Source organism: Zosterops lateralis (assembly GCF_965231275.1).
Source record: "Zosterops lateralis genome assembly, chromosome: 15".
NCBI lineage: Eukaryota > Metazoa > Chordata > Aves > Passeriformes > Zosteropidae > Zosterops > Zosterops lateralis.
Genome location: NC_139775.1, coordinates 15,888,058 through 15,913,883, shown reverse-complemented (window position 1 = coordinate 15,913,883; position 25,826 = coordinate 15,888,058). Strand labels below are relative to the sequence as shown.

General features: G+C 53.9%; 3 protein-coding genes across 5 annotated transcripts; 1 reads left to right on the top strand and 2 right to left on the bottom strand.

Annotated features, from left to right (window-relative positions):
* The first annotated feature begins 38 nt into the window (after window positions 1-38).
* LOC310915625 (uncharacterized protein) lies at window positions 39-6,541 on the top strand. 3 transcript variants are annotated; one of them, XM_083872669.1, is made up of 6 exons: window positions 39-181; window positions 452-613; window positions 1,345-1,426; window positions 3,643-4,599; window positions 4,715-4,881; window positions 5,551-6,541. In XM_083872669.1, the coding sequence occupies exons 4-6, from the start codon at window positions 4,239-4,241 to the stop codon at window positions 5,917-5,919; spliced, it is 897 nt and encodes a 298-aa protein (XP_083728795.1). In that variant the 5' UTR covers window positions 39-181; window positions 452-613; window positions 1,345-1,426; window positions 3,643-4,238; the 3' UTR covers window positions 5,920-6,541. The 3 variants fall into 3 exon arrangements, with proteins under 3 accessions (XP_083728795.1, XP_083728797.1, XP_083728796.1); XM_083872671.1 differs by lacking the exons at window positions 39-181; window positions 452-613; window positions 1,345-1,426 and adding exons at window positions 2,197-2,346; window positions 2,518-2,706; XM_083872670.1 differs by lacking the exons at window positions 39-181; window positions 452-613; window positions 1,345-1,426 and adding an exon at window positions 2,197-2,346.
* A 108-nt stretch (window positions 6,542-6,649) lies between these two features.
* On the bottom strand, window positions 6,650-11,694 carry LOC310915447 (UPF0488 protein C8orf33 homolog; the record flags this gene model as incomplete). The annotated part of the gene is made up of 7 exons (XM_083872320.1): window positions 6,650-7,145; window positions 7,272-7,418; window positions 7,519-7,606; window positions 9,058-9,716; window positions 9,902-10,026; window positions 11,230-11,532; window positions 11,576-11,694. 7 exons carry the CDS (start codon window positions 11,692-11,694, stop codon window positions 6,958-6,960), a joined length of 1,629 nt encoding a protein of 542 aa, XP_083728446.1. The 3' UTR covers window positions 6,650-6,957.
* Window positions 11,695-11,759: 65 nt separating this feature from the next.
* AMDHD2 (amidohydrolase domain containing 2) lies at window positions 11,760-20,669 on the bottom strand. Its single transcript, XM_083872791.1, has 11 exons — window positions 20,436-20,669; window positions 19,351-19,487; window positions 18,552-18,691; window positions 18,163-18,217; window positions 17,594-17,806; window positions 16,468-16,556; window positions 15,358-15,502; window positions 15,000-15,107; window positions 14,265-14,333; window positions 13,727-13,828; window positions 11,760-13,345 (listed from the first exon to the last, which is right to left on the bottom strand). Exons 1-11 carry the CDS (start codon window positions 20,516-20,518, stop codon window positions 13,257-13,259), a joined length of 1,230 nt encoding a protein of 409 aa, XP_083728917.1. The 5' UTR covers window positions 20,519-20,669; the 3' UTR covers window positions 11,760-13,256.
* Between the last annotated feature and the right edge of the window lie 5,157 nt (window positions 20,670-25,826).

Here is a 25,826-nt window from a genome sequence, read left to right as displayed (position 1 = left end):
CGGAAGGGCTCAAAGCGCACAGGAGCGGGGGCGGGGGGAAAGGCGCCGTTATCTTAACCGAGGAAATGAGAGTTACTGCGGATTCTCTTCTGCATAATAATAGTAATGACTGTTATTGTAGGGGCCTTCAGCTCCGGGGTTTGGAGAGCTTTAGAACCCAAGCAGGCTGCAGCCTCCACAGGTGAGTTGTGGGCCCCCCCCGTCTCAGCGGCAGGTCGCAGATCCGCAGCCCACAGACTGATCTGGGGCGATTGGGGGCGGTGGGTGTGGGGACCGCACCGCTCTGAGGGGATTTTCCACCTCAGCTGCCAGAAGATTGGGACGAGGAGAACCAAGGACTTAAGATGGACCACCATCCAATGGCATTTCATGTCATGAGGAAAAGATATCCTCTCTCTTCCTCCCTGCCAAATGTGTTTGCTCTGAACTTAAAAGGAAATTTCTGCTGCAGGCACTGACCTTCTGAACTCCTGACCGCACCGGCTGCCCGACTTTTGGCTTCAGAGGAACAAAGTCAGAAGTGCATTTTGACCCTATCTGTAATGCAGGGCATTACACATTTTTGCACTTTCTGAGCAGCAGGTGTGTGACCAGCTGGAGGGTATGGCCACAGGTATGTCTGTTAAATTCCTAATGGTGGGAGATTCACCTCTGGAATGCAGTGCAAGGAGATGTCCCATCAACCTCCATCACAACATGAGCAAGACCAGGGCAGGTGTCTGTAAATTCATGTGTGGTAAGAAGAAAAACAGGCTTATTTTCTGTTCTGTTGCAAACCCAAGGGCTGTTACATAAAACCTGCCATGGAACAGGTTCAGAAAACAAACAAATAACTCCCAAACAAAGCAAAAAAGAAGTTGCTCTTCACACAACATCTTGTTAAAGGGTAGATTTCCCTCACAAACGATATTGTAGTCTACTAAAAGTTTACATGGGTTCAGTGAGAAACTGCATTATGTCAAATGAGGACTATTAGTAGACTGTTGTGATGAGCTTAGAATCATGGAATCATTTAGGTTGGGAAAGCCCTCTGAGATCATTGACTCTAATTCCAATGCCATTCCCCCAGCACTGCCGAGGCCACCACTAAACCACGTCACCAGGTGCCACATTTACATTTTTTGGACACTTTCAGAGATGGTGATTGTACCACTGTCCTGAGCAGCCTCTTCTAATGCCTGACCACCCATTCTGTGAGGAGCATTTCCCCAATATCCGAATGAAACCACCCCTGGTGCAGCTTGAGGCCATTTCCCTTTATCCCATCTGTTGTTCCCTGGGAGCAGAGCCCGATGCCCACTGTCTGCACCCACAGCGTTTAACGCTTTTCTCTCTCTCTCTCAGTTATGGCAAAGCCATAAAGGCTGACTGATCCCAGAGTCCTGCACACCCTTATAACAGCTCTCATCTCTGCAGGGGCGGGCAGGTAAGGTCACTGAACCGGCAGATAAATAATAATAGAATGAAAAAGGTTTCCTGCAGAGCTGCGAGCACAGGGCCAGCCCCAGGACGGGCTCTGATCCACCTCCAGGGGCTGCCGGCAGGACTGAGCCTTTGAGCCAAGCCCCAGCGAGGAGAGACATTTGAACGGCTCATTTGGGGGCAGCAGGAGAGATAAAACAGCCCAAAGCAAAGCTCTGCTCCGGTTTCCGAGCAAACGGCCCCATCCATCCTCCAGCAGGGATGGAGCTGTGCCCCCAGGGCTGGAGGGTGGCACAGTCTGGGACACGAAAAGAACCACACTCAGCCGTCAGGTAGAAGCAGGGAAAAGAAGGCAGTTTATTATGATTTAGGGTTTGTACAGTATTTGGGATTTGGTCAAGGATTGGTCAATGAGAGGAGCACTTCTCTGACCCCAATGGTCAATACAGAAATCCATCACCGAGGGGAATGGAAACAATAGAGATTGTTTTGAGAGACTTTGCAGGAAGGTATGTAAACTATCATCAGAAGGCCAGGGGTTATGGCAATAGGAGGGGACTCCGGGGACGGCAGCGCTGCCCCCTGCCAGGCTTCTCCCCCGTGCCCTGGAGGGTGTGCCCAGCCCTGCCCTGCCCTGCTCGGGGACGGGACAGGCACCCTAAAGGATGGAGCTGCCGGCGGCCCCGAAAGGGTTACGGGAAGGGCTCCACCCTCCGGCACATCGCTGTCCTCCCGGGCGACCTTCCCGGCAGCCCCTGCTGGCTCTGCCCCAGCCAAACAAAGACGGCAGCAGCTTTTCAAACAGCCGCTTCCCCCAAAGTTTGTCCGCGGGAGAGCCGGGCTGTGCCGGCCCCGGCCACCGGACAACGCGGCGGGGAGTCGGTGCCGTCGCCCGGGAGGAGCCCGCAGCCCTCGGGAGTCCCTGTACGTGGGTGCTCTGCCTGTTTGTGTCCGTGCACCGAGCTGGTTTGGGTGCTGGGAGCGGGTGGGGAGGGAGGAGAGGAGCTCCAGGGTGCGGCACACGGGGCTCGGGGCTGAGCTCCGGTGTGGGGCTGGGAGTGGCGTGTCCCGTCTGAGGTGCTGTCCTCCCTCCAGCCGCTTCTTGAACTCAGAAGCCTGCCCAGCAATTTCCCAGCGAAATGCAGGTTCCTTTAGGTACTGCCCACGTGTTGGTGGACGGGCAGGAGGTGAAATAACAGAGCTGTGCGAGTGCTCCTTTGGGCTCTTCCTTCCTACACTCCCAGGCGGCTGCTGAGGACAGGCTGTTTACAGCCAGCTCTGCAGGTGAACTGCTCTGCTGCGGGGCCGGTGGGGTTTGGGGATAATTGTGAGGCTCAGGGCGTTTGTCCCGGGTGTTGCCCCCACTTGGAACTGGCACTTCATTTGTCCTTCCTCTTCATTGGCTTTGGGTTGTGGTCGTGACTGCAGAGAGCTCTCCCTGAGGCCCCAGATGGGCAATGGGTCATTCTGCCCGCAGCAACACTGGCTTTCCTTTCTCGTGGTGAGGTGTGAGCACCCTGTACCACTCACTGTTTATCATCCGTGGGGATGGCACTGCAGCATCAGCAGTTTCTCTGGTCAAACCTGCTGCTCCACCTCTGTACCTGCTGCCCCAGGGCTGTGCTGCTCCTGAAATGGTGGATGGGAGCTTGTTGCTCTGATTAAGGCCATCTGTGCACAGATGCCTCAATCTCTCCAGGGCTGTTACATCTCATGGGCCAGGCTGGCCACAGGGATGTTGTGGTGCAGTTAAACAGCCACTGAAACAACACAGCCCCAGGGCAGCACAGCTACCTGTGCCATGGCTGTTGGAGGATTTACTCTTCCTTGCTTCACCCCGGCATGAATTCTGGAAGCAGCTTTGCTTGTATCTCCCAAGGATAAAAACTGCCTGTGTTTTGCTGCCTTCTGGGAATTCTTGGAGGATACTTATTTTAGTGAAGTGAAACCCAAAAGTAGGTCCTTTAGGGAGCAGCTGCAGCACTGAGGCTCCAAGAAATGCCTGCAGATTAAGGAATTTGGTAGAAAGTAGAAAAAACTTTCCACCATGGTTGTGTAGATGCATACATGTGCATATATAGACATATATAGGTATATCCCTGTGTAGTACAGCCACGTACCTGGTGTGAGAGGGGAAGCACAGGAAGTGCAGCCATTATATTTATAGTTGTGCCTTCTTTACAATGAGTGTATCAGTGGTTGCATTTGCTTCTCCCAAAGGTACAGGACAGTGTCGTCTCCAGAGCCAAGGGCAGACTGCAGCACCGGCAGTTCCCACATGGAGTTCCTACAGTTCTGCTTGCCATGACCCTCTGGGCCACCAGGGAGACACAGTGGGGTCCTGCCAGCCTCCTGCAATGAGCCATCACTTGCCAGGACTCTCACCAGCCTTCCCAGGACACTGAGTTGCTGCTTGGGACCCCGACTTCTTATTCCTCACTCTGCTGCTGGCAGGGTGGAATTGATGTCCAGTTTGGAGCACTGAGCAGAGCCAAGCCCTCACCATCCTCTGTGCCCTTGGCAAACTGGGGAACCAAGCTGGACCCCTTTCTCTAAAGGGGCTCCACGTGAGCAAGGGACAGGCTTGGGGCTGTCCATATTCAGTGGGAAGAATCCTTCACCCTTTCCACCTGGGAATGATGTCATTGCTGGGGGTGGCACCGCATGGACACAGGGCAAGGGCTGGCAGTCCCTGGCACTAGCTGAGCCTGAGCACCATCACAGGGCACAGAGCTGCCTGGGAGGGGCAGCATCCCCAGCACGGCTGCACTGCAGGGATGTAGGTGCTGGGCACACCAGGAGGGGCCCTGGCAGCCATGGGCCGGCTGGATGACCACGCCAAGAGGAGGATCGTGGAGCTGCGCCGGGCTGGGCTGAGCTTCCGCAAGATCAAGAAGGTGCTGGAGCTGGATGACATCCGGGTGACGCCGCAGGCCGTGTACCTCTTCCTCAAGAGGAAGAGCGTGGAGCCGGGCTCCCAGCCCTGGCCCCCCCTGCAGGGGCACGAGGCTGAGCCCCCAGGGCTGCTGGGCACCCGGCACCCTGCACTGCCCACCGGGGATCCCGTGGGCAGCCAGGACACCAAGGACAGCACTCAGACTGTCAGTGTGGCCTCGCTCTGCAAGGACAGTGGGCAGCCTGGGGACACTCTGCCTATGGGGCTGGCCCCTGGGGATGGTAAGGTCTGGCCCCATGGGGTTCACCATGGCTGCTTCCTGGGCTCATGAAAGGGCCCCACTCCCCACTGGAAGCCCCCCAACAGCCTCCTTTTGAGGTATTTCTGTTGTTGCAGGTGATGAGAGCTCCACAGGCACAGCCCTGGCCCAAGGGACTGCTCTGGGGGGCCTGGTTCCCCAGCCACTGCCCAGCCGAGGGCAGCTGGTCACACCTGCCCTGCAGAACTCAGCCCTGATGGTGAAAAAGAAGACTGTGGACAGGGCTATCTTCCTGCAGAAAAAGGTAGGATGGCAGGATGGGAGAGTCCATGTGCTCTGGCCAGGAGCTGCTGCCCTCTGGCCAGCCCTGCACAGCACCCTGCTGCATCTACACCATGTGGTGGGGCAGGAGTCTAGGGGTGAAAGGCTCCCAAAGTGTCCCCAACCTCTGCGGGCTGCCCACCCCAGCAATGCCAACCCTGTGTAGTAGTTTCATGTTAACTAATTTCTGTTTCTCAAAATTAGTGTGGTGGTTTAAGTGCTTACCAGAATTTTTTACTCTTTTTCTGCTGTGAGATAGGATTAGGAGAAGAGCAAAGCAGGCTCAAAACTTGTAAAGACAGGTTGATTAACAAAACTACAAGAAAGAAAAAAAAATAATAATCAGAATGAAACCTTTAAAACACTTCTCCTCCCCCTACAACTGTTCACTTTCCCACTGACAACATAAAGAGACAGAACCTGGGATTTTCAGTTAGTTTCCCTACTTTAAAATAGTCTTTCATCAGTTCTTAGGGAGAGGAGCCTCCCTTAGAAATCCCATCTAGAGGTCTGTGACAAGGTGATGGCTTTCTCTGAGAGCTCCTCTCTGAGCCTTTCAGCTAAGTGCAGAATAAATCTCTTGTTCAACGACATTGAATGGGCAGCTGATAATATTTCACATACCCTTCTCTCCCGCCTCCCACTGTTGCAGGTCAAAGATGCCAGCACTCAGACTGCCCTGCCAAACCCCGTGGGTCCAGGAAACCCCAGCCTTGCTTGGGGCGGAGCAGTGCCCCCCAGCTGCCCCAGCATTGCAGAGAAGCTGGATGCTGTGCAGGTGGAGGTGCAGAGGCTGAGCCAGGCCCTGCAGGCGGTGCTGGAGCGGCAGTGCCGCCTGGAGCGCCAGCAGGAGCACCAGCAGCGGCTGCAGCAGGAGGTGCTGGTGACACTGCAGCAGCTCAGCTCCACTGTGAGCCACAGTGCTGTGCCAGCCACCCAGCCCTGCGGCCCCTTCAGCAGCATGGCTGAGCCCTCACCCACCGTGCCAAACTTCAGCCAGTTCAAGATGGAGCTGATCTGAGCTCCCGCAGAGCCTTGTGTGTGCCAGCAGTTGTGCTGGACAGGGGGAGGCTTCTCCTCTGTGCTGCTCATCCCGGCTGGCTCTGGAGCTGGCTGGGGCCCGTGGACCTCAGCAGAAGGCAGTTGTCTGCAAGGAGAAGATGCAGCTAAGATGGACACAGCAGGGAGGTGGGACTCCAAGGATACAGGAGGCTTCCTTCTCATGAGGGTCAAACCCATGGCTACTTCCACCTTATGCCTTGTCACAGCAGGTACCTGTGCTCTCCACCCCTGGCATGTCCTGCAGACTGGCTGGGAATCTATTTTTCCAGCACGTGGGAGGCCCACGCCTCTCTGCCATCTGCCACCATTCATTTCTTGTTGCTTCTGAAGCAACCTGAAAAATATCTCTGATTAAATTTAATGAAGCAGGAAACCCTCTGAGTACATTTATTTCCCAAATAATCTGCTTACTGCTCTATCACACTTGCTGCATGTGACAGACACCCATCTTAACCCTCCTGCATTTCTGAATCCATTCATTTGCTCCTGTTTTGGCTCTAATGAGTGGACTGCCCAGTTTCCATAAGAACAGCGAGGAAGTGGGAAATGGGAGGAAATGTAGAAAAGATTTTTAGATCATAAAGTATAGCAACAAATAGGAATTCTTAAGAAAATATGGATTCTACCCGACTAGGCAAAATCTTAGATGAGTGCAATGAATGACAAAAAAATATCTCACTCCTTCTAAATATATTTTTAAGACAGAACAGCTTCTTCCAGTGGAAAATAGGATAATTGAAGGTGTCTGAATTGACAGCTACCTACTGTTGGATCTTGGTGCAAAAGTGCCTCTTTCCAGTGTGAGCACAGAAGAGTACTTATGTAGGCTGAGTTTTGGGGTCATATGCATAGTAGGCAGATCTGGTTTAAACTTCTAGATAAGGCACCCTGGAAGAGGATCCAGAGATACATGCATGACATTTCCTATTGCACAGCATCTTTCCACCATTCTTCAGTTTACAGGAGATCTGGCACAGTTTTAGCTGAAGTGACTTTTCTAGAAGAAATTAAAGCGAAATTCTTGGGGAGCTGTGGAATTGAATAAGCCTGTGTTAAGTGTCCTGTGTGACTCTGAAGGGGATTCTGCTGAATCTTGGCTTTTCCTGCAAGCTCCCAAGGACTTCCGTATGAACTGCCCACTCTTCTTGCTTCCCTTCAGCTCCACAATCCTGGCAGATTTTGCATCTTAAAGAGAGGAGAAAAAAAATAAGAGATATTCAGTCATCTCATATAGTGAGGCCCAAGCCTGCAAAGCACAGGGCAGGACTGAACCCCTTTCTTCTCCTCCTCACCATGCAAAAGTTCTCCCACCTGTTTCCATGAGCTTCAGCTCCCTGCACTGCTCCTCCTGCATCTTCTTCCTGTAGTCCCCAAACATGGCCCTCATGAGCTGGCGCTTCTTGGCCAGCGGAGCTTTGTCACTGCGCAGGGTCCTGATTGCCCTGAGAGCCTCCTCAGCTGTCCCCGGGAGAAACAACACAGGTCAGGGCTCCCTGCTGCCTCTGCATTCCTGCCAGTGCTCCCCCCAGAGAAAGCTCCTCTTTACCTCAGTGCTTACCCTGCTTTGCAGTGGGTTTCTGTGTCTTCAAGCCGAGTTCCAGCTGGTTCACACACCAGTCCAGCTCCTTCCACAGCTGCTCATCTGACTGATATCAACATGAGGCACAGTAAGTCACCCAAAAATTACAGCAGAAGTTGCTACACAGGATGAAAGGGAACTCCATAAAGTCAGGACAATTCCAAATATCATGTTCTGGTAATCGCTTTATAGACTTTATGACATTTTCCCCCTAGCAATCAGTTTTTCGTCAGATAAATTAAAAGCACTGTGCAAATGTTTAGTTGCACTGTCTGTAATAGATAATAGATGGATTTAATATGTGGCTGCCATTCAGAAGGTGCTGTTTTCTGGAAAGCTGTTCAGCTTTCAAATAAACTTATAGAGGGGAAAAATAAACATTAACAATTAAAAAACCCTATCCCCAAACCTGCACAAAATCAAAAAAAGCAAACAATGGACCCAATCAGAAGCTGAGTCTTTCTTCTCAGCTCCTCTGTGCTTGCTCACCCAGAAATGCATGAGAAGGAAGATGAAGCACATGGAGATGGAGGAAGACAAACCCCACTGAGCGAAACCAGCTGGCTCACTCAGCAGTGGGACAGGGAAACAAGGCTGTACCCTGGGACTGAAGCAATTCTTAACTGTTATGTACATGTAAATACAAATGCCCTCACACTGTCTCCTTTTCACCTACAACAGTGTCCTTCCAAAGAACTGGAAGGGCTTTATCTGACCTTCACCTCTCCTGATGTCTCTGGTGCTCAGCAGTGTTTATTGGTAGACTGCAGGGGTAGCAGACCTTTGGATGCAATGTTCCACAGGTAGGTGAACACTCAGTGCAATTTCCTTGTAAAATATTAAGAACAGGAAGGTTTTGTGCAGTCTTGTATTACAGTATTGATCAGGTGGCACTGTTTGTTAATAACACCTACAACAGTGCTGGAAAGTAAAATAAAATGAAGACCTGGACCTCAGCAGAACAGAAAACCTCAGGGTGTGCCTTAATGTTGTGTTTACACATAACTTGCAATTTCAGCTGATTTCTGGGCCATGCCCTACAGAGGAACCTTCTCAGAAATACCCTTGAGCTCTACCACAGGCCCTTGGCTACACAAGGGGGCAGTTCTGTGCCTTGGCTTTGCACTATGAAAACAATTCATCCTGCAACCTGCACATCAGAGCTACAGGGCCTGGCTCAGCACCAGCTGAAGGCAGTTACCTCAGTTACCTCCATTTCCTATTTTTATTTTCTTAAGAAAACATGGCATCCAGCTCCCCAGAATTAGCTGTCACAAGTCTAAACATGAAATCTTTCAGCACAAATCTAAAGGACCATTAACTTCCTTTGCACTGGTCAGGTTCCTCAGCTGTGCAGCAAAGAAATAAACAGCTGCTGGAACATGTAAGCAGCAAGCATGGTCTTTCAACTTGCTTCTTCTCAAGGCAGTATGCTAATCGTTCATCTGTGCAAAGAGATAAAGTGTCTCTTTAGCTCAAGGGTTTATAAATTATGGGATCTCAACAGTTTTTAACTACCTGAGAGGTCTTCTCATCCTGATGGGAGGTATCTGTATTTTGACAGCTGTTAGCTTCTGCCTTTGCCTTCCTCCTGTCCTCAGTTTCTTCTGGTTTTTTTTTACTGGCAGGTGGTTTTTGTTTCTTCTTTTTTTTCTTCTGGGCAGCTCCACCTCCTGTTGATTTCTCTGTTGCTGCCTCATCTCCAGGGGCTGTCTCTGTTTGGGGGATCTCTGATGTGACATGGCTTCTGTCCTCTTTGGGTGCATTCCCTGTCACTGCAGCCTGTGGCAGAGCTGCTGCTCCAGCAGGCAGTGAGGGATCTGCTCTGTGCTCTGTGTGTTGGCTCGCTGGAAGGAACTGGAGATCAGGACAGTCTTCATCTGGGATGGCAAAGTTGAAAGCAAACTTGGGTTCTTGTCCAGAGGCAGGAAACCTCAAGGCTCCATTGCAGTTCTCCTGGTTGGTGTCTCTGACAAGGTTTTGTGCCTGCTCAGCACCTCTGTCACCAGGGTCAGCCTCGGGGTCAGTCCTGGAAAGTGTAAAATCAAATCGGAAGCTGCTGCTGCCAGATGAGGTGAACAACTCTGGCTTTGCCTCAGGGGTTGGGTGAGACTGTTTCACACCATCTGCAGCCTCCCCCTTGCTTGGCTGCACTTCTACAACATCAGGGTTCACGCCTAGAAAAGACAAAGAGTATTGTTTCAGTACTGGTGTTCTCAATGCACCACTTTCCTACCCTGGGGATGCCACTGCAGCTTCACTCCAAGGCACTGCCCAGAGGTGGCTCAATTAATGTGCAGCCTAAGAAATCCACAGGAAAGAACCAAATATCACCATCCCCTGAAGGACAGCTCAAGCTCACCTTTCACCACACTCTTCTGATCCTCATCCATCTTGAGGTGACAACCCCCAGGCACATTGCTCATCACTTGCTGCTCCTCTGCAAGAGGAGTCTCAGGGCTTTGAAAATGTGTTGGGTCTCTTCTGCTGCACTCAGAAAACACCAAGAGAGACAAGAAACAGTTTATGGTGGGCCTTAAAATCCACACTGAATGTGCTCTGTATCCATACCCTCTCTGACTAATCCATAACTAGCATTATTCAGTTGAAAGGGAACTCCAAATGCTTCTAGAAGCTCAAATACTGTGAGATGTTCCTACAGAGGAGGAAAAAAAAAATCTTAACTGCTCATTACACACAGTCAGACTCTTACACTGCAGTAAATGCACTGCAAATTGGACAGAAGCTACAGAGGGCTCAGCAATCTTTCTCTCAAGGTGAAGACAAATCCCAGAACATAGCTCAGTGTCTCTTCTCTGGAAAACTGGATCCCCTTCCACCCTCAGCCAGTGATGCTGGGCCTGATTGTGGTGGGACAGAGGTGGGATGTACCTTCACAGCACCTGGGTCAGGGTCCTGAGCACATGTCCCCTTATTCCACGGGGTTTGGCCAGGTGCAATCCAGGCCAGTTACACAACAAGAGGCAGAGAAAGCTGCAGGGAGCTGCTCCCCTCCCTCACCTGGAGTTACTCTAAGCTGAGCACCTCATGCCCACAGTGCTACAGCCACATAACTCACTGATCCAATTCCTGGCTAAAGACTGGATCTGCCTCCTCACCAGACTTCTCCAGGACTGGGACTGCAGGCAGAGCCTGGGCACCATCAGCAGCACTGCTCAGCTCTCCTGGCTCAGGTACTGTGCAAAAGGGCCCTTTTCTGGCCAGGGCACTGCTGCTGCTGCCTGTGCTCTGCTCCTGTGCCCTGCCCCTGTGCTCTACCCCTGTGCCCTGCCCCTGCCTCCCCTCCAGGAGCCGCCTCCTGCTGCCGGACACTGGGGACCAGCACAGGACACGTAAAACAAAATGGTGTGATCACAGAACAGCTTGGGCAGAAACTTTAAAGCTCACCCACCCCGTGCCATGGCAGGGACACCTCCCACTGTCCCAGGCTGCTCCAAGCCCTGTCCAGCCTGGCCTTGGGCACTGCCAGGGATCCAGGGGCAGCCACAGCTGCTCTGGGCACCCTGTGCCAGGGCCTGCCCACCCTCACAGGGAACAATTCCTTCCTCGTATCTGATCTAAACATAACCCCTGCCAGTGGAAACCCTCCCTCCTTGTCCCGGGCAGCAGAGCTGGGGAGGCTTTAGGGAGAGGCCGTGGGAGCCGGGCCCGGTGCGGGCCGAGCCTTACCGGATCCACGCCGGGCCCGCGCCACCGCCGCCGGAAGCACCCGCCCCACCACGCCCCTTCCGGTCGCGGCCCCGCCCACCTCCGGTGATGGCCCCGTGTGGGCCCCGGGAGCGGCTCCGCCCGGGCCGGGCCGGCACCGCCAAACAGAGCCCGGGGCCCCTCTGGGCCTCCCCCGAGCCCTCCCGGCCCCTCCGCGGGGTCCCGTGGGGCTCGGGGTGTGCGGGGCAGGCCGGGCCGGTGAACGCCGCTCTCCGCGCTGCTGTTCCGCCCCAGAGCGCCGGGCCCGCCTCGGCCTGGCGGCACCTGTTTGTGACCCTTTGCCTCCCCGGTGCTCCCCGGAGCCCACCGCAGCTGTGCCCGCGCCGTGCCGCTCTCCTCGGGCTGACCCCGCAGGATCTCCCGCAGCACCCCGGGGATCTCGCCCTCCCAGCGCTCACAGCCCCGAGCAGGCAAAAAACGGTTCATACACACCTACGGGTACTGCCAAATCCCATCTCTGCTTTAGATCTCTTTTTTTTTGATTATTTAATTTTGTAAATAAAAAGTTAGACACCTTGTTCCGTAGGCATGTTTTTCCCCCTTGGATTGTTCCCAACAACAGCCAGAGGATGCCCGTGAGGTCGGTGGTGCAGAGTCACAGCACAGGGTTGGTGCCTCTCAAATGCTTCAATGGAGGGTAAAATTCCTCTTGGCGTTGGCAGCTGATGTTAGAAATTCTCCAAGGCTGACAGAAGGGCTCTGCAGTGCTAGGAAAGCACTTCCAAATGTTGCTGCTAAAGATTATAAAATGGTACTGGAAAAATTGGTACACTTCTGCCAGTCCCAACCAGACTTTTGTCTGCCTTACAATCTCCAGCCTAGCTGAGACTCTGCCGTTGTCTGAGCCCTGCTCTCATTACAAAAACCACCTCAGTGGTTTGAGCCTCATCCAAGGTTGTCTTCAGACTTTATGTGGTTGAGGAGGGTCGAAATCAGCATCGGTCCTCACGTACAAGTGTCTAAGAGTCAGGAAAAAATCTGACAGTCAAGTATTGGAGAAGATCAGGAGCACAAAATAACGAGCTATCATATCTGTCTTGAAAGGCCAGAATCCCACCGCAGTTTTCCTCTCCCTCAGTGCCTGAGCTGGACTGGGGGCTCGTGTGCCTGCCACCACCAGTCTGGATGCATCCCCTAAAGCAAAACCTCCCCATCCACGGCCTGAGGAATGCACAAACCCATCAGGTGATGCAAAGGCTCCTCTTGGTGTGGCTGGCACAGAACCTGCACAACCCATGCGGAAAAAGCAAAGAGTGAAAGGAACATTGTTTTGTGTGACAGGACTCTGTTCGTATCTCCAGCTCTGTGGACTCAATGCCCATGCAGGGAAAAGGCACAAAGGACCAGCAATGCCTTGGTATTCCTGGGTTTGATCTCTGCCCTGAGGATTCAGCCCCACAATGGCACGAGTCAGTGAGCTGTGGCAGCCTTGCTCTGAAGGGCTGTGGGGACATCCAAACGTGATCCTCACTCCTGCTGACACAACAGAAACCTTGTCACAGGAAGAGCTGCAGGCTGAGCTGGTGGAAGCTGATGTCTATCGAGTCACGGCTGCCTGGGAGTGAAGCAAACAGCAGGCAGAGGAATGGGAATGGCTTGTGTCTGCCTCGGGTGCAGAGCACGTTAGTGTGTGCTGTATAAACCATGCAAAGGCTGGGACAGCTCCTCTCTGCTGTCAGATGGTGACAGGAGCACCTGTCCGGGGGCAGGACAGCTGTGCAGTCCTGTAGGTCACTCCAGGACTGGCATTCCTTGCCAGCACAGAGCTGCCTTCTTTCCCCATGCCACCAACTGAGCACCAACAGATTTGTGGCAGGCATGGCTGTAACTGGAAGCTGGAAAATGCAGCTCTTTGGTATGAGGCTCCTTTGAGGGAGTTGCAGGAAGGAATTGAGGAAAAGAAAAACCAAAAGAGAGAAGTGGAGTGGTTGCCAGAGCTGCTAACCACAGTGCCAGGGAGCCTTGGAGGGCGCTGGGACAGCCCAGTGTCACATGCCCGACACGTCCTGTCGCCAGACCTCCTCGCCAGCGATGTACGTGGCCTGCACATACAGGCTGTCATCCAGCATCAGGAAATCTGTGGTGGAAGAGAGAGAGAGAGAAAGCAGCTGTCAGAATGGAGCTGCTGGAGCTGGCTGGGGAGAGCTGAGCTCAGTGGGGAAGGGCTTCTCCCCATCCCAGGATGGCACTGCAGAGCAATCCTGGCACTAGCAGCTCTGCTTTCTGCTCAGCTGAGGTGTGGGGGGCACTCCAGAGGGTTTCCCAAACACCATCAGCATCCAAGGGGAAAACCACTGGAGCAAAATCTCAGAGCTCATCCCAGGTAGAGCAGGTCTCCCTGCAGCTCCCACTGAAACAGGGGATGAGCACGTGCTTACAGCAGCCCCTGCTCTGCTCCAGCCCTTGTGAGCCCTGACACATTGTCTCCACACCAGTACGTGCTGTACCATACCAGTACCTGCATCGGAGTCATAGTCCAGTGTCCCCTTTTTATGTTCAATCCCCAGGAGCTGAGCAGGATGCAGAGACGCCGCCTCCAGTGCAGTCTCTGCTGAGCAACCTTAGACAGAGAATTGGGGAGACGTTAGGGCAGCCAAAGCCCCACTGCCAGAGCAGCCCAAAGCCCCCTGGACAAGGCAACTGCCAACCAGGCAGCTGATGGACCCAAGCTGGAACACCCTCAGCACAGCCAGCTGGAGCTGGGAAGGGAAATATTCCTACAGGAGAGAGCAGGCATAGAAAAACTGAATACCTTGGGTGTGGAGAAGGGAAAACCATTCATTTTTGTGAGGAAGCAGGAGAGTTTGCCTCTCATTAGTTCTATGGGTTAGAATGAAACTTCCCCTCAAAAAGGGGCTCATCTGAGGGCACTGATCCCAGCCCTTGCCATGTCTCAGGTGAGAGGGGATGTTCCTGGTGGAATGTACATTCTGGCAAAAGCAAAACCTCCTCGGGTGTCAATGCAGGGAGCACCAGCTTGGGGACAGGGCTCTTACCTGTGGCTTCCTGGAAGTGCCGCACACACGTGTCCATGGTTGCCACGCTGCCACTCAGGGTCTTTGTGCCTGGGAGAGAAACAGGACGGCACTGAGCAGTGCCCACAGCTCACAGCAAGGAGCAGGGCACTAGGGAGGCACAAGGGGACCAGGAGTGCAGAAGTCCTGAGTGACAGGAGCAAAGCTGAAGCACAGGGAGAGGTACATGGGTGTTACCACCAGCCCCACTATCAGACCAGGTGGACTGGGTGAACCAGCTCACAATGCAGGTGTCTGCTGCCAGAGGAAGGTAATGGAGAAAGGAATGCTCCTTCTCTGAAATACCTTCCCAGTCTTCATCTGCTTGGGAATTTGAAACTTAGGGAATTTAGCTAGCAAGAAGTGGTAGTGTTATAATAAAGAAGAGGGACAATGAATATCTCTAAGATTTCTCTGTCCTTACTGATGCTCTGAACCTCTGGCACCCTTGACCCTGGGAAATGAGGCTTTCAGAGGTGTTGCAGACAGCTACAGCTGGACAGATTCCTCCACGAGGATGGCACACTTCTCCCTTTTACCAGGAGTTTCATTATCCCCAGGGCCAAGTCACTGCAGATCCACCAGGCATTAAAACCCAAGAGGGTGGCACAAACGCTGCCACACACTGCCAGGGACAGCAGGGTGTGCTCAGCTCCTCAGGAATGGTGCCAGGGACAGCATTGTCCCCAGCTCTTCAGCAGGAGGGACAGCCCTTACCTGCGATGTAGGTGTTCAGCCCATCAATCTCCACCACCTGCTGACCCAGCGTGTGCCGACCTGGGGCCAGCCCCATGCCAGCCATGGCATCTGTCACCAGCACCAGCCCTGCAGAACACAAGGAAAGGGGCCCTGTCAGCACTGCAGCTGATTCTGCTGCAGCTCCAAGCACTGTGCCCTGCTGACCCTCCCAGAGAGGGACCACGTGTCTCCAGCCACATCCCACCAAAGCAAGAGGATGAGGGGTCAGCACACGTGGCTGTGGCCTTGCAGACAGCAAGGGCAGCACGAATGTCTTCTGGGAGATGGGGCAGTGCTCAGAGGGGCTGGTGACAGTGTGGGGACTGGCAGGGCTCACCTTTGGGGTGGGCTCGGTGGGCGATGCGCAGGGCGGCGGGGTTGGTGTGAATGCCATCAGAAATCATCCCATAGAAGACCCTCCGCCCAGCAGGGATCTTGTCACTTGTCAGCAGCCCCACAATGCCAGGGTCACGGTGGTGGAACTGCTCGAGGGGAGAGAGGGGACAAGCTGTGGAGGATCACCAGGATGCACTGGCTGAGACTTCCCTCCGGGGGATGCAGCTGCCACCTCTATCACACAGTGCCTGGCAGCTCTACCAGGCAAACCTGGGCATTGCCTTGAGCCACAGAATCACAGGATGGTTTGAGTTGGAAGAGAACATAAAGCTTATCTTGTTCCAACCCCTGCCATGGGCAGCGACACCTTCCACTATCCCAGGGTGCTCCAAGCCCCATCCAAACTGATCTTGAATGCTTCCAGGGATGGGACAGCCACAGCTTCTCTGGGCAGCCTGTCCCAGGGCCTCAGTACCCTCACAGCCAATAATATCTTTCCAATATTCCATCTAACCCTGCCCTCTGGCAGTGGGAGGACACTCTTTCTTGTCCTGCCACTTTAGGTCCTTGTCCAAAGCCTTTCCCCAGCTCTCCTGGAGCCCATTTAGGCACAGGAAAGGGCTCTGAGGTCTCTCTGGAGCCTTCTCCTCTCCAGGTGAATACTCCCAGCTCTGCCAGCCTGGCTCTAGGGCAGAGGGGCTCCAGCTCTTGGAGCATCTCTGTGGCCTCTATACTCACTCCAGCAGCTCCACATCCCTCTGGTGTAGGCCCCAGGGCTGGAGGCAGCTCTGCAGGTGGAGTCTCACCTGAGTGGGACACAATCTCCCCTTCCGTGCTGCACACACACAGGAGGGGTCTGGGTGCACACAGCAAGGGCGTGTCCAGCTCTCACCCACCAACATTCCCAGTCCCTCTCAGTGATGAATTCAAGACTCTGCTACAGTCTTGAATCTTTCAGATCCAGCAGTAGGAATGTGAAGCCAGGGGCTCAGTGCCAAAACCTCATTGCAAAGCATGGTACAAAGCCAGCAGGGGATAACACAGCCCCATGGGGAGCGGGACAGAAAGCCCAAAAGCAGCCCTGGAGCAGGGCAGATGCCTCGGGACTCACCGGCAGCATGGCATTGAAGAGGTGAGTGATGAAGGTTGCTCCGTGCTGCACAGCCTCCTCAGCCTGGGACAGATTAGCCACTGAGTGACCTGGGAACACAGACCAGCGCCTGATTCCTCTGCCCAGCTCTCCATTGATTTCCCTACAGGAGCAAAGACACTCCATCACTGGACTATGCTCCAATGCCCACCCTGCCCTGAGGTCTCATCCTTGACACAGGTGTGTCTGGCCATGACCTGAGGGGACTCTGGGGTTGGGTGCTTCCCCTGAACTCCTTCAGTGTTCACATCACAGCTGTCACAAATGCTGCCTTGCTCACAGCACGTTGTCTTTAGGCTGCTCCAATGACATGCCTTTCTGCTGGCCTCAGATACTTAAATGTTTTGTAGAGAGGTATCAGAGGATATCCTCACAACAGTGGGGATTTTGCCAGGAAAGCATATGGGAATTAAACTATCCAGAAAGAAACTTCTGTCTCCCCAACAGGACAGCAGCCCTGTGGGCTAACCTTGCCTTTCTGGGGTTCTCTGTGTGGCTGTGGGATAAGAGATAGTCTGCTGTATGAATGCCCTTCTCACTTGAGGTTTAATTTCGCCCTGAATAACTTTTCCCCTTAAAAAAAAAGCAAAAAATCTTCTTCAATGATCTGAGACAAAGAAGAGTTTGTGAAGCAAAGGAAATGGAAAACACAGCCAGTTTTAAGTCAGAGGCCAGCCAGGAGGGAAAGATTCCTACAGCACTTCCGGTTGAAAAACAGAGTTATCAAACCAAGAGTAACCTTTGGAAAACGATTTCACCTGTCACATAAGGCCTGAAGCAGTGGAACTTCAGAGTTTGAACCCTTCCACATCATCAAACCTCCAACTAAGACTGCTATTCTCCCCTGTGCTAGAACAGCACATTGCGTTGACTGCAGGGGCTCCTCAATCGATGAAAACTTTGACCCTTGCCATGACAGACTGACAGCATCGAGCGAGTCCCCGTTTGTGACAGGTCTGTAACCTCCACACAGGTCAGGCAAAAGAGAATCCCACCCCTCCAGCTGCACTGAGACACGTTAGAGATGCCCCAGCCCCAAGGGAGGGGCACCCAGAGCCCCCCTCAGCCCTGGTGCCCCAGCCCTTACCCAGGGACACGCAGATGCCCCTCTTGGTGAGCTCCTGGATCACCTCACTGCTCCTCCTCATTTCAGGGGCCAGGGTCACTATCTGGACACAGTCCAGGGAGCCATAGGTGTCAAGCAGGTCCTGGAAGGCACCTGCCTCAAAGGTGCGGAGGCAGTGCTCCGGGTGGGCGCCCTTCTTCTCCCTGCTGATGAACGGCCCTTCCAGGTGGGCACCTGTCCAAACAGGAGCAAAGAACAGTGACCTCTCCTCCCCCTGCCGAGGACCAAGAAACCTGTTGTTATGTCTGCTCTGCTCTAGTCACACTCTTGCCTTCTTTCTGCAGTGAGGATGCACTACTGGCCACTGGCCGAGCCAAACCACCCCACCACCTTTGCTCCAGGGCCCCAAATGGGTGGGGCAGTGTGTGTAGGGTGACAGAGACCACCACAAAGGCCAGGCACACCCTGAGGGACAAGGTGAGTCTGTGCATCCCTCCCACCAAGAGTTCCAGCTCCTGTTTGTGCTCTGTAACTTCTTTCACATCAACTGTGAACAAGGTAATTGCCCACAGAGGGATGAATGCACTTACCCAGGATTCCTGCTCCATGGGCTCCACCATTTCTTACAGTGATCTGAGGGAGAATCTAGAGAAAGGAGTTTGTCAGGCATGGCAGCCCAGACACAGCCCCCAGTCTGCCAAATCAGACTCAAATATCAGCTCTGCAGGGAGATTTGTAGCTGGACCACTGGGACCATCACAGCCCACAAAGGAAAAGCTGTCTGATGTGCAGAGCTCGCCTGGGAGACGTGGCTGTCTCAGCATTCTAAAGGCTGAGGGCAAGAAACCCAGGGTAGAGTCCAGCTCCTCACACCCATGGCTTTTCTGCCCTGTCAGCTCTCCCAGCCCTGGCCCACCCACCTCCTGATAGAAGCTCAGTCCCTGATCACCCTGGGGATGCAGAGGAGAAGGCCCCTTACCTGGTGGTACACGGATGGAGGAGAAGTCACCAGGGTGGGACAGAAGGAGGTCACTCCATGGGAGAGGATTTTCTGACTGACCAGGTCAAGACCTGATTTGAAATCATCCGTAGCCAGAGAGAAGTCCACCCCGAAGCCTCCTGCACCACAAACAAAATGGGTGACACTGTAGCTTTCTCAGTGGGTGTGTTCCACCCAGAAACACTGAAGAAGGACTTTGTGTGACTGCAGGGAGATGTTCCGTTTGTAGGGCACTGGCACAGAGGGCTCCACCAGCACTTCTGTTCTACATTCCAAGGTTCCACAAGTACAAATCTCACCACTGCTGCCCTCCTGAAGTGCTCTTCCCCACAGCATCCCACTGTTTTGAGAGCACAACCTTTTTATTTTGATGCAGGGCAAAATGTGACGATTCTCAGCTGAAAAAGGATCTGGATTCCAACTTTAGCTACCATAGAACAAGCCACTCTTTCCTTCTGAAGGGAGCTACTGCAGGTATCATTCCCTTGGGAAGTCTTGCCCTCTCCTCCCACATCCTGGAAAGGGCAGGGCAGGCATCCTGCCAGTGCAGGGGCAGCATAAAATATAGATAAAAATGACTTCAGAGGAAACTCTCACCTGGCCAAAGAAGATCACTTACACGACAAGCAGCAACCACAGGGAAAATTGCTGTTTGTCATTGGTTGTGTGACTCATACCTCCCTTGAGCAGCTGAAACCAGCCACGGGCAGGACACCCGAGGTGGGATTGGGGATGGACAAACCCAGGACGCCCCCAGCCCACGAGTGCACCACTGTACCATTGATCTGCACATCGATGAACCCCGGGGCGATGATGCTGTCCCTGCAGTCCAGCTGGACATCAGCTGAGCCCTTCTCCTCAAAGAAGAGTTTCTCTGGGTTGAGGATCTTCCCGTCTCGCACCCACAGGTCCTCCCTGCAGGGACAGTCACACACACCAGGCTCTGAAGTTTGTGGGGCAGGTGGCCGTGCCCCAGTGACAGTGACCTGGGCACAGTGGATCCCTCTGGCAGCTCCTGCCACAGGCTCTGTGCTGTCCACCAGAGCATGGCTGGGGCTCTTCACAGAATCACAGAATCATGGAATGTGTAGGTTGGAAGAGACCTTCAAGATTATCGAGTCCAGCCCAGACTTCCAGCTGGGACACAGCGAGCAGCCCCCTTTGCCTGGCTCTGGCTCTACGAAACTCACAGGAATGGGATTTTCATGGGCTGCCCCTCAGAGGTGGCGGTGGTGGTGGTGATGGCCAGAGTGTCAGGGGTTGGCAGGACAGACAAAACGCCAGGGGCCGTACACCACACCTGCCCCATCTCCCTTCAGAGCGGACACAGGAGGGTGGGAGCGCGGCGGGTGAGGGCAGCGGGGCACGGGGGGAGCTGGGGACAGTCCCTGGGCGCTGCAGGTGCCCGGTCAGGCAGTGACCCGGCCGGGAGTCCCCACAGCCCCGTACCCGCCCTGGTACCCGCGGACACCACGGTGCCCCCACAGCCCCGATATCCCCTGCGGTACCGCCGGTATCCCCACAGCCCGGTGTCCCCACAGCCCGGTATCCCCACAGCCTGGTGTCCCCACAGCCCGGTGTCCCCACAGCCTGGTGTCCCCACAGCCCGGTGTCCCCACAGCCCGGTGTCCCCACAGCCCGGTGTCCCCACAGCCTGGTGTCCCCACAGCCCGGTGTCCCCACAGCCCGGTATCCCCGGTGTCCCCACGGTCCGGTGCCCCCACAGCCCGGTGCCCCCACAGCCCGGTGTCCCCACAGCCCGGTGTCCCCGGTGTCCCCACAGCCCGGTATCCCCGGTGTCCCCACAGCCCGGTGTCCCCACAGCCCGGTGTCCCTGCGGCACCGCCGGCTGTCCCCCCTCACCTCTGCAGCCGGTGCTCCCTCAGGATGCGGCAGTTGGTGAACTGGACGATGGGCGCGTCCGACACGGATTTGTTGGACGGCATCGCGGGGCAGAGGAGCCGCGGATCCCCCGGTGGCCGCGCAGGGGGCGGGGATCGGGCGTGGCGAGGCAGGGCCAGGCCGCGGCTACGGGGCGAGCGGCGCCGCGGGCTGGGCGGGCGGGGAGGGCGGAGGAACGGGAGAACCGCCCCGGGGCGGGCTGGGGGTGAGCTCTGTCCCTGCCCGGCGCTCCGAGCCGAGGCCGGGAGGAACAGCCCCCTCAGGGCCGTGAGGAACAGCCCCCTCAGGGCCGGGCCCCGCCGCGCTCCCGATGGGCGCCGGGCCTGGCGCGTCCCCGCGGCGCGTCCCCGCTCCGGGGGCACGGGCACTGGGGGCGGGGCCTGGGCGTGGCCACGCACAGAGGCTCCGCCCACCCGTCACGTGAGCGCGCCCGGCACGTGCCGGGGTTCCCCTCCCGCCCCGCGGTGCCGCCATCTTGAGAAGGGAGCGGCCATCACGGGGAGGGCGCCGCCATCTTGAGAAGGTCGGCAGCGGAAACCGTCCTCAGAGACCCCACCGTGAGATCCCACCGTGAGACCCCGGCCTGAACCCTCCTCAGATACCCCACCGTGAGACCCCGGCCTGAACCCTCATCGTGAAACCCCATCGTGAGATCCCATCCTGAACCCCATCCTGAACCCCCATTGTGAAACCCCATCCTGAGACCCCACTGTGAGACATCACACTGAGAACCCACCCTGAGATCCCCACCCTGACACTCCACCCCTCGGCTCAGTGGCCCCTGTGTGTCCAGGGGAGGCTGTTGAGATGTGATTCCACCCCGCTGAGGTGGCTCTGGCACTGCTGATTGCTCGCTCCCAGGACAGGAAAATGATGGGGAATATAATTGGGCATGAATGTAATACCCCTGTCTGGCCTGGAATTGGATTTTAATTAGGTCCTGAGCCATGGTTATCATTCCATGATGTCAGTGCTTGCCCACACCACGAGCTGCTCCTGTTGGCAGCAGGATGAAAGGAAAGGGGCCTGGAAGGGAGAGATGGGGATGATGCTCTCTTGGACTTCTCCAGTGAAGAAAAATAAAACAAAGACTTGTTTTTGTTCCCCAGAGAAGCTGTGGCTGCCCCATCCCTGGCAGTGTCCAAGGCCGGGTTGGATGGGGCTTGGAGCAACCTGGGCTAGTGGAAGGTGTCCCTGCCCATGGCAGGAGTGGCTGAACTGGATGAGCTCTAAGGTTTTCCTCATTAAATTACGCACTTCTGGGACACCGAGCATTGTATGGCTGGGGATTTTAGCATCATACAGGTGCAGCTGAGGAAACCCATTCAAAATTAGAGAGAAGATGAATCCTTAAAACAGCTCTCAGCCCTGCTTATCTGTCTGTGAAGAAGAAAGGACCCATCCAAGCTGCTAAATCGAATTTGGATGTCAGAAGGCATGTATGGCACCCAAACTGCCTGTGGCCAAAACAGGCCCCTTCCCCAGGAACACAGGAGCTGACAGGGCTGTGACAGTAACTTCAGCTGGCAGTGGAGGAGATGCTGAGGCAAAGGCAAACACTGACTGCACAGACAGGAACACCCACCACAAATATCCCCCTGGAGCCAGCCCAGAGCAGTGACAGAACTTCACCTGAGAACCCTCCAGACCCCAGGCCTCCTCAGGCTGCCAGTGCCCACCTGGAGCAGAGTGCTGAGACCTCCTGCCTGCTCTGCTGGGAGAACTGAACAGCCTGTGCCAGGCAATGGGAATCTGCTCCTCCTGCTGCAGGTATGTCACACAGCTCAGCTTATGGCATGTGCTGCTACAGTCTTACTCCTTTGGATGTTCTCCTTTTATTTCTCAGCATTAAATTCACCCCATCTTGCATCACCAACATTGCATACTCCTCTAATAATAATTCCATGTTCTTTCTCTGCACTGCTCCAGTAACAGGCAGAGGGAATCACAGGCGTTTCTTTAGTAAAACGTGGGTTTTTTTTTTTCCTTCAGGTTGAGCTATTTTTAACCTGGCTCAATTCCCAAATTAGGTTCAGTGCTGGCAGCAAGAGCAGCTTTGCCTGCGCACTTGGGAGGAGCTGGGAGCACATGGAGCAGCTGCAGGAGCAGGGCTGGGCCAGCACTGCTGCTGCATGAGGGGCTGGTAAAACACAGCCCTGTCTTCTGATTTGCACAGGCATTCACAAAGATGAGTAAGGAATTGTCCCAAGGCACACAGGAGCCATGGAGGCTGCTCAAAACAAACTTTCAGCTTTGGGAATATACACGATTCCCCGAGATTTGTCCTCAGCCTACCTCATGCACCCAATTAGGAGAGGATGGCTGAATTCACTCTCTTGCCACTCAAGTCGCCCTTTTCCCCTCTGCCAAAGGCAAAGGAAGAAAGCACAGGTGTTAACAGCATAGACAGCACAGTCCAAAGTGCCAGAAAAGGCTCCAGAACTTACACAGTCCCTGGTATCCCCTTGATGAAGAGACAGACCTGATCCTGTGCTGAGGGCAGCTCGTCCCTCAGCAAAAGGAAAATGGCAAAGACAAGCCACCAGCTCTCCAGGAGCTGCATCCTGCCCAGTTTGTGCTCTCCCAGGTCAGAGAGAGCTGTCAGGGGTCTGCAGGTACCCTGTGGATACACTGTGGGCACCCCAAACCTCGGCCCCAAAACACTGCAAGGTCAAGGTAAGATTTTTCCCTGTGTGCTTTTGTGTTGTGACACAAGAACCAGCTTGGCTGAAAACCACTGGTATGAGCTGCAAAGCTGTGGCTCTCAGGAGCTCAGTGAAGTGTGTCTTGCAGAAAAAATAACAGCATTTATTAGCTTTAGCAGGAACAAAAAATGGAGAAGCATTTTGGGACACAATCCTTTGACCCTGAAACAGAAAATTCCCACTCCAGGGTAAGTGGCTTTGTGAAGATTTTTTTCTGGGTTTAATTTTAATCATGTCAAGAGAAAAAGATGGTTAACAGCTGTAAAACTAAGGTCAGAGATTCCAAGTCCTGTGCACCAGAGACAAGTAACTCTCACCTGAGCACAATGATGGTTTGGACAGTTCTACTGGCTGCAAACAGCAGAATGCCCCACAGCCAGTATCCCCCCGGCCAGCCCGGGAAGGAAACAAGGTTTACTGAGAGCTGCAGTCATTAGCTCTGCTGTTACTCTGTAACTGAAAACAGCCACTTGGTTTCTGGGGTCAGTTTGCTCATAACAAGATTTTTATTTCCCCAAAGGTTATTTACTTTTACAGGTTAATATGCTTGTCTGTAAGCCAGCTCTCCCCAGGAAAGCCAATCTCTGAGCAATCACAGATAAAATCCTGACACTTAAAAATGCTTCTCCAACAGCAGTGAAAAAATAATTGCAGCCTTTGAAAAAAAACAAAAAAAACAAACCCCCGTGTGAATGGGTTAACAAAGAACAAGGTCAGCAGGCTCTGTGGAGGCATTGTCTGTGCTGGCAGCGGGTCCTGAAGCTCCCCGAGCCTGCACTGACTGCAGATGGCCCCGTCCCTGTGCCGCTGCTGCTGCAGAGGCCCCACTCCTCTGCTCTGCTCTCCGCAGGGCTGACTCACTGCAGCGCTCCCAGCCACGCAGAGAGCACAGAATCTCCACGGCTGTGCCGGCACAGCCCCTCCCTTCCCCTCTCCCAAACCACCTAGTGGATCCCTGCCGGCTGGGGCTGCCTCTGACTGCCATGCTCCTGGCGCTAAAGGAATTTCAAAAATCACAAAAGTCCCTCATATTCTTAATGCCCCAAATCATCTCAGAAAGGTGCTGATGCAATAGTAACAGTGAAGGATTTGAAATGTGATTTTTCAGCCGGGAGTCATCACAGAGGATTCAGAGCATCACTGAAGGCTGAGGCAGCATGTGCAGACTGTTAATTTGACTCTGGGTGTATTTGCAGGTACTTGGCACAAAGTGCTCCTCCCTCAATCCACGCTCACCCCAGCCCTGTTCTTGCAGGGGTTTATATATTAATGACAAAGGCTTCGTGTTCCAAGGCATGAAGCAAAATGCCATTGAAGGGATTTTCCCTGCATTGGTTCTGCAAACATCTATTAACTGTCTCTGCACGATGTCACCAACCTACAAGGGACCTTAGGGTTGATTGGAACGGGGCCTTTCAACCACTAATTGCTCTTAGAGATGAGAGTATTTAGCTGCTCTTTTAAATGCAATTTTACTCACACTGGCAGAAAGACTAGCAGTAGGGTCCCCTTATAAAAGGTAAAACTGGATGTTAAACATATTTGCAGCCCCAGCCAGGACCCTCTCCGATCCTCCCACATAATTCAACTTGCCAAATTCAATTCCTCACCAGACCTGCAAGCTGGATGCAGCATCCTCTCCAGAGCCTGGGTTTGGGATCCACCCCCCAGCTGTCAGACTGGACCTCTGCAGTCAGTGTGAGACACAATTAATCCACAGATTCCATAAACCTCTATGACCCCTGGGGAAAGCCTAATTCGGATGTTTAGCCTATTATTTTTGCTGATGAAAGAATGACCAAAACCATTCAGAGCAGGAATTTTTCCTTCCCCCCACCACTGTTTCAGCAGGCATCAGTCAGCTAATAGCTCTGCACAGCCCCACCACCATCTCTGCTCACACTGCTGGGGCACAAAGCCCTTCCCAGGCAAAACCAGCCCAGCCCAGCTCCAGCCCACTGAGAGGTGACAGCAGAGAGATCACAGTTTTAGCAAGCAGCAAAAAAGTAAGTCTTATTCCTTTGTTAATAATTATTGTTGACCCTGACAGGAGGACTGGCTCATAGCTACAGTCTCCTGAACACCCAGAAGATGCACACAGTGGCACCAGGCCTGGGCTAGGCAACATCTTTGCCAGGTTAGAAGCCTCAAACAGCTTCAGTGAACTCCTTGTGTTCTGCCCACAGCACTTTATGGTACTTGCACCACTCGCTGAACAGGTACCTGTGTGAAATACACATACACATTTTCACTGCCAACCAGGTGACACATCCCTCGACAGGGATCAGCTTGGTTTGATGCCAAAAGCACTGCTAGCACCAGGTGTCTGAGTAGTAACATTTTGGCTTGAAGATTTGGCTCTGCTCCTCAAGCTACAGACCTCCTAGTGTTAACTGGGACCAAGCTCTACCACTGAAATGGTCCAACACATATTTCCCATATAAGCCTGGCAGTACTCAAATCCTCAGGCCAGAGGAGGCTGCTCCAGCACTCAGAAGCTGCAGCAGCAGAATCTCCCAGCTTAAATGGCTGTGATTTAAAAGATAAAAATACAAGTTCTTGACTGAAGCCATTTTGTTGATGAGACTATTGTTGAGGCACTTCAGAGGCAATTACTGTTCACAGTACAGCTTCCAAGCAGCTCAGC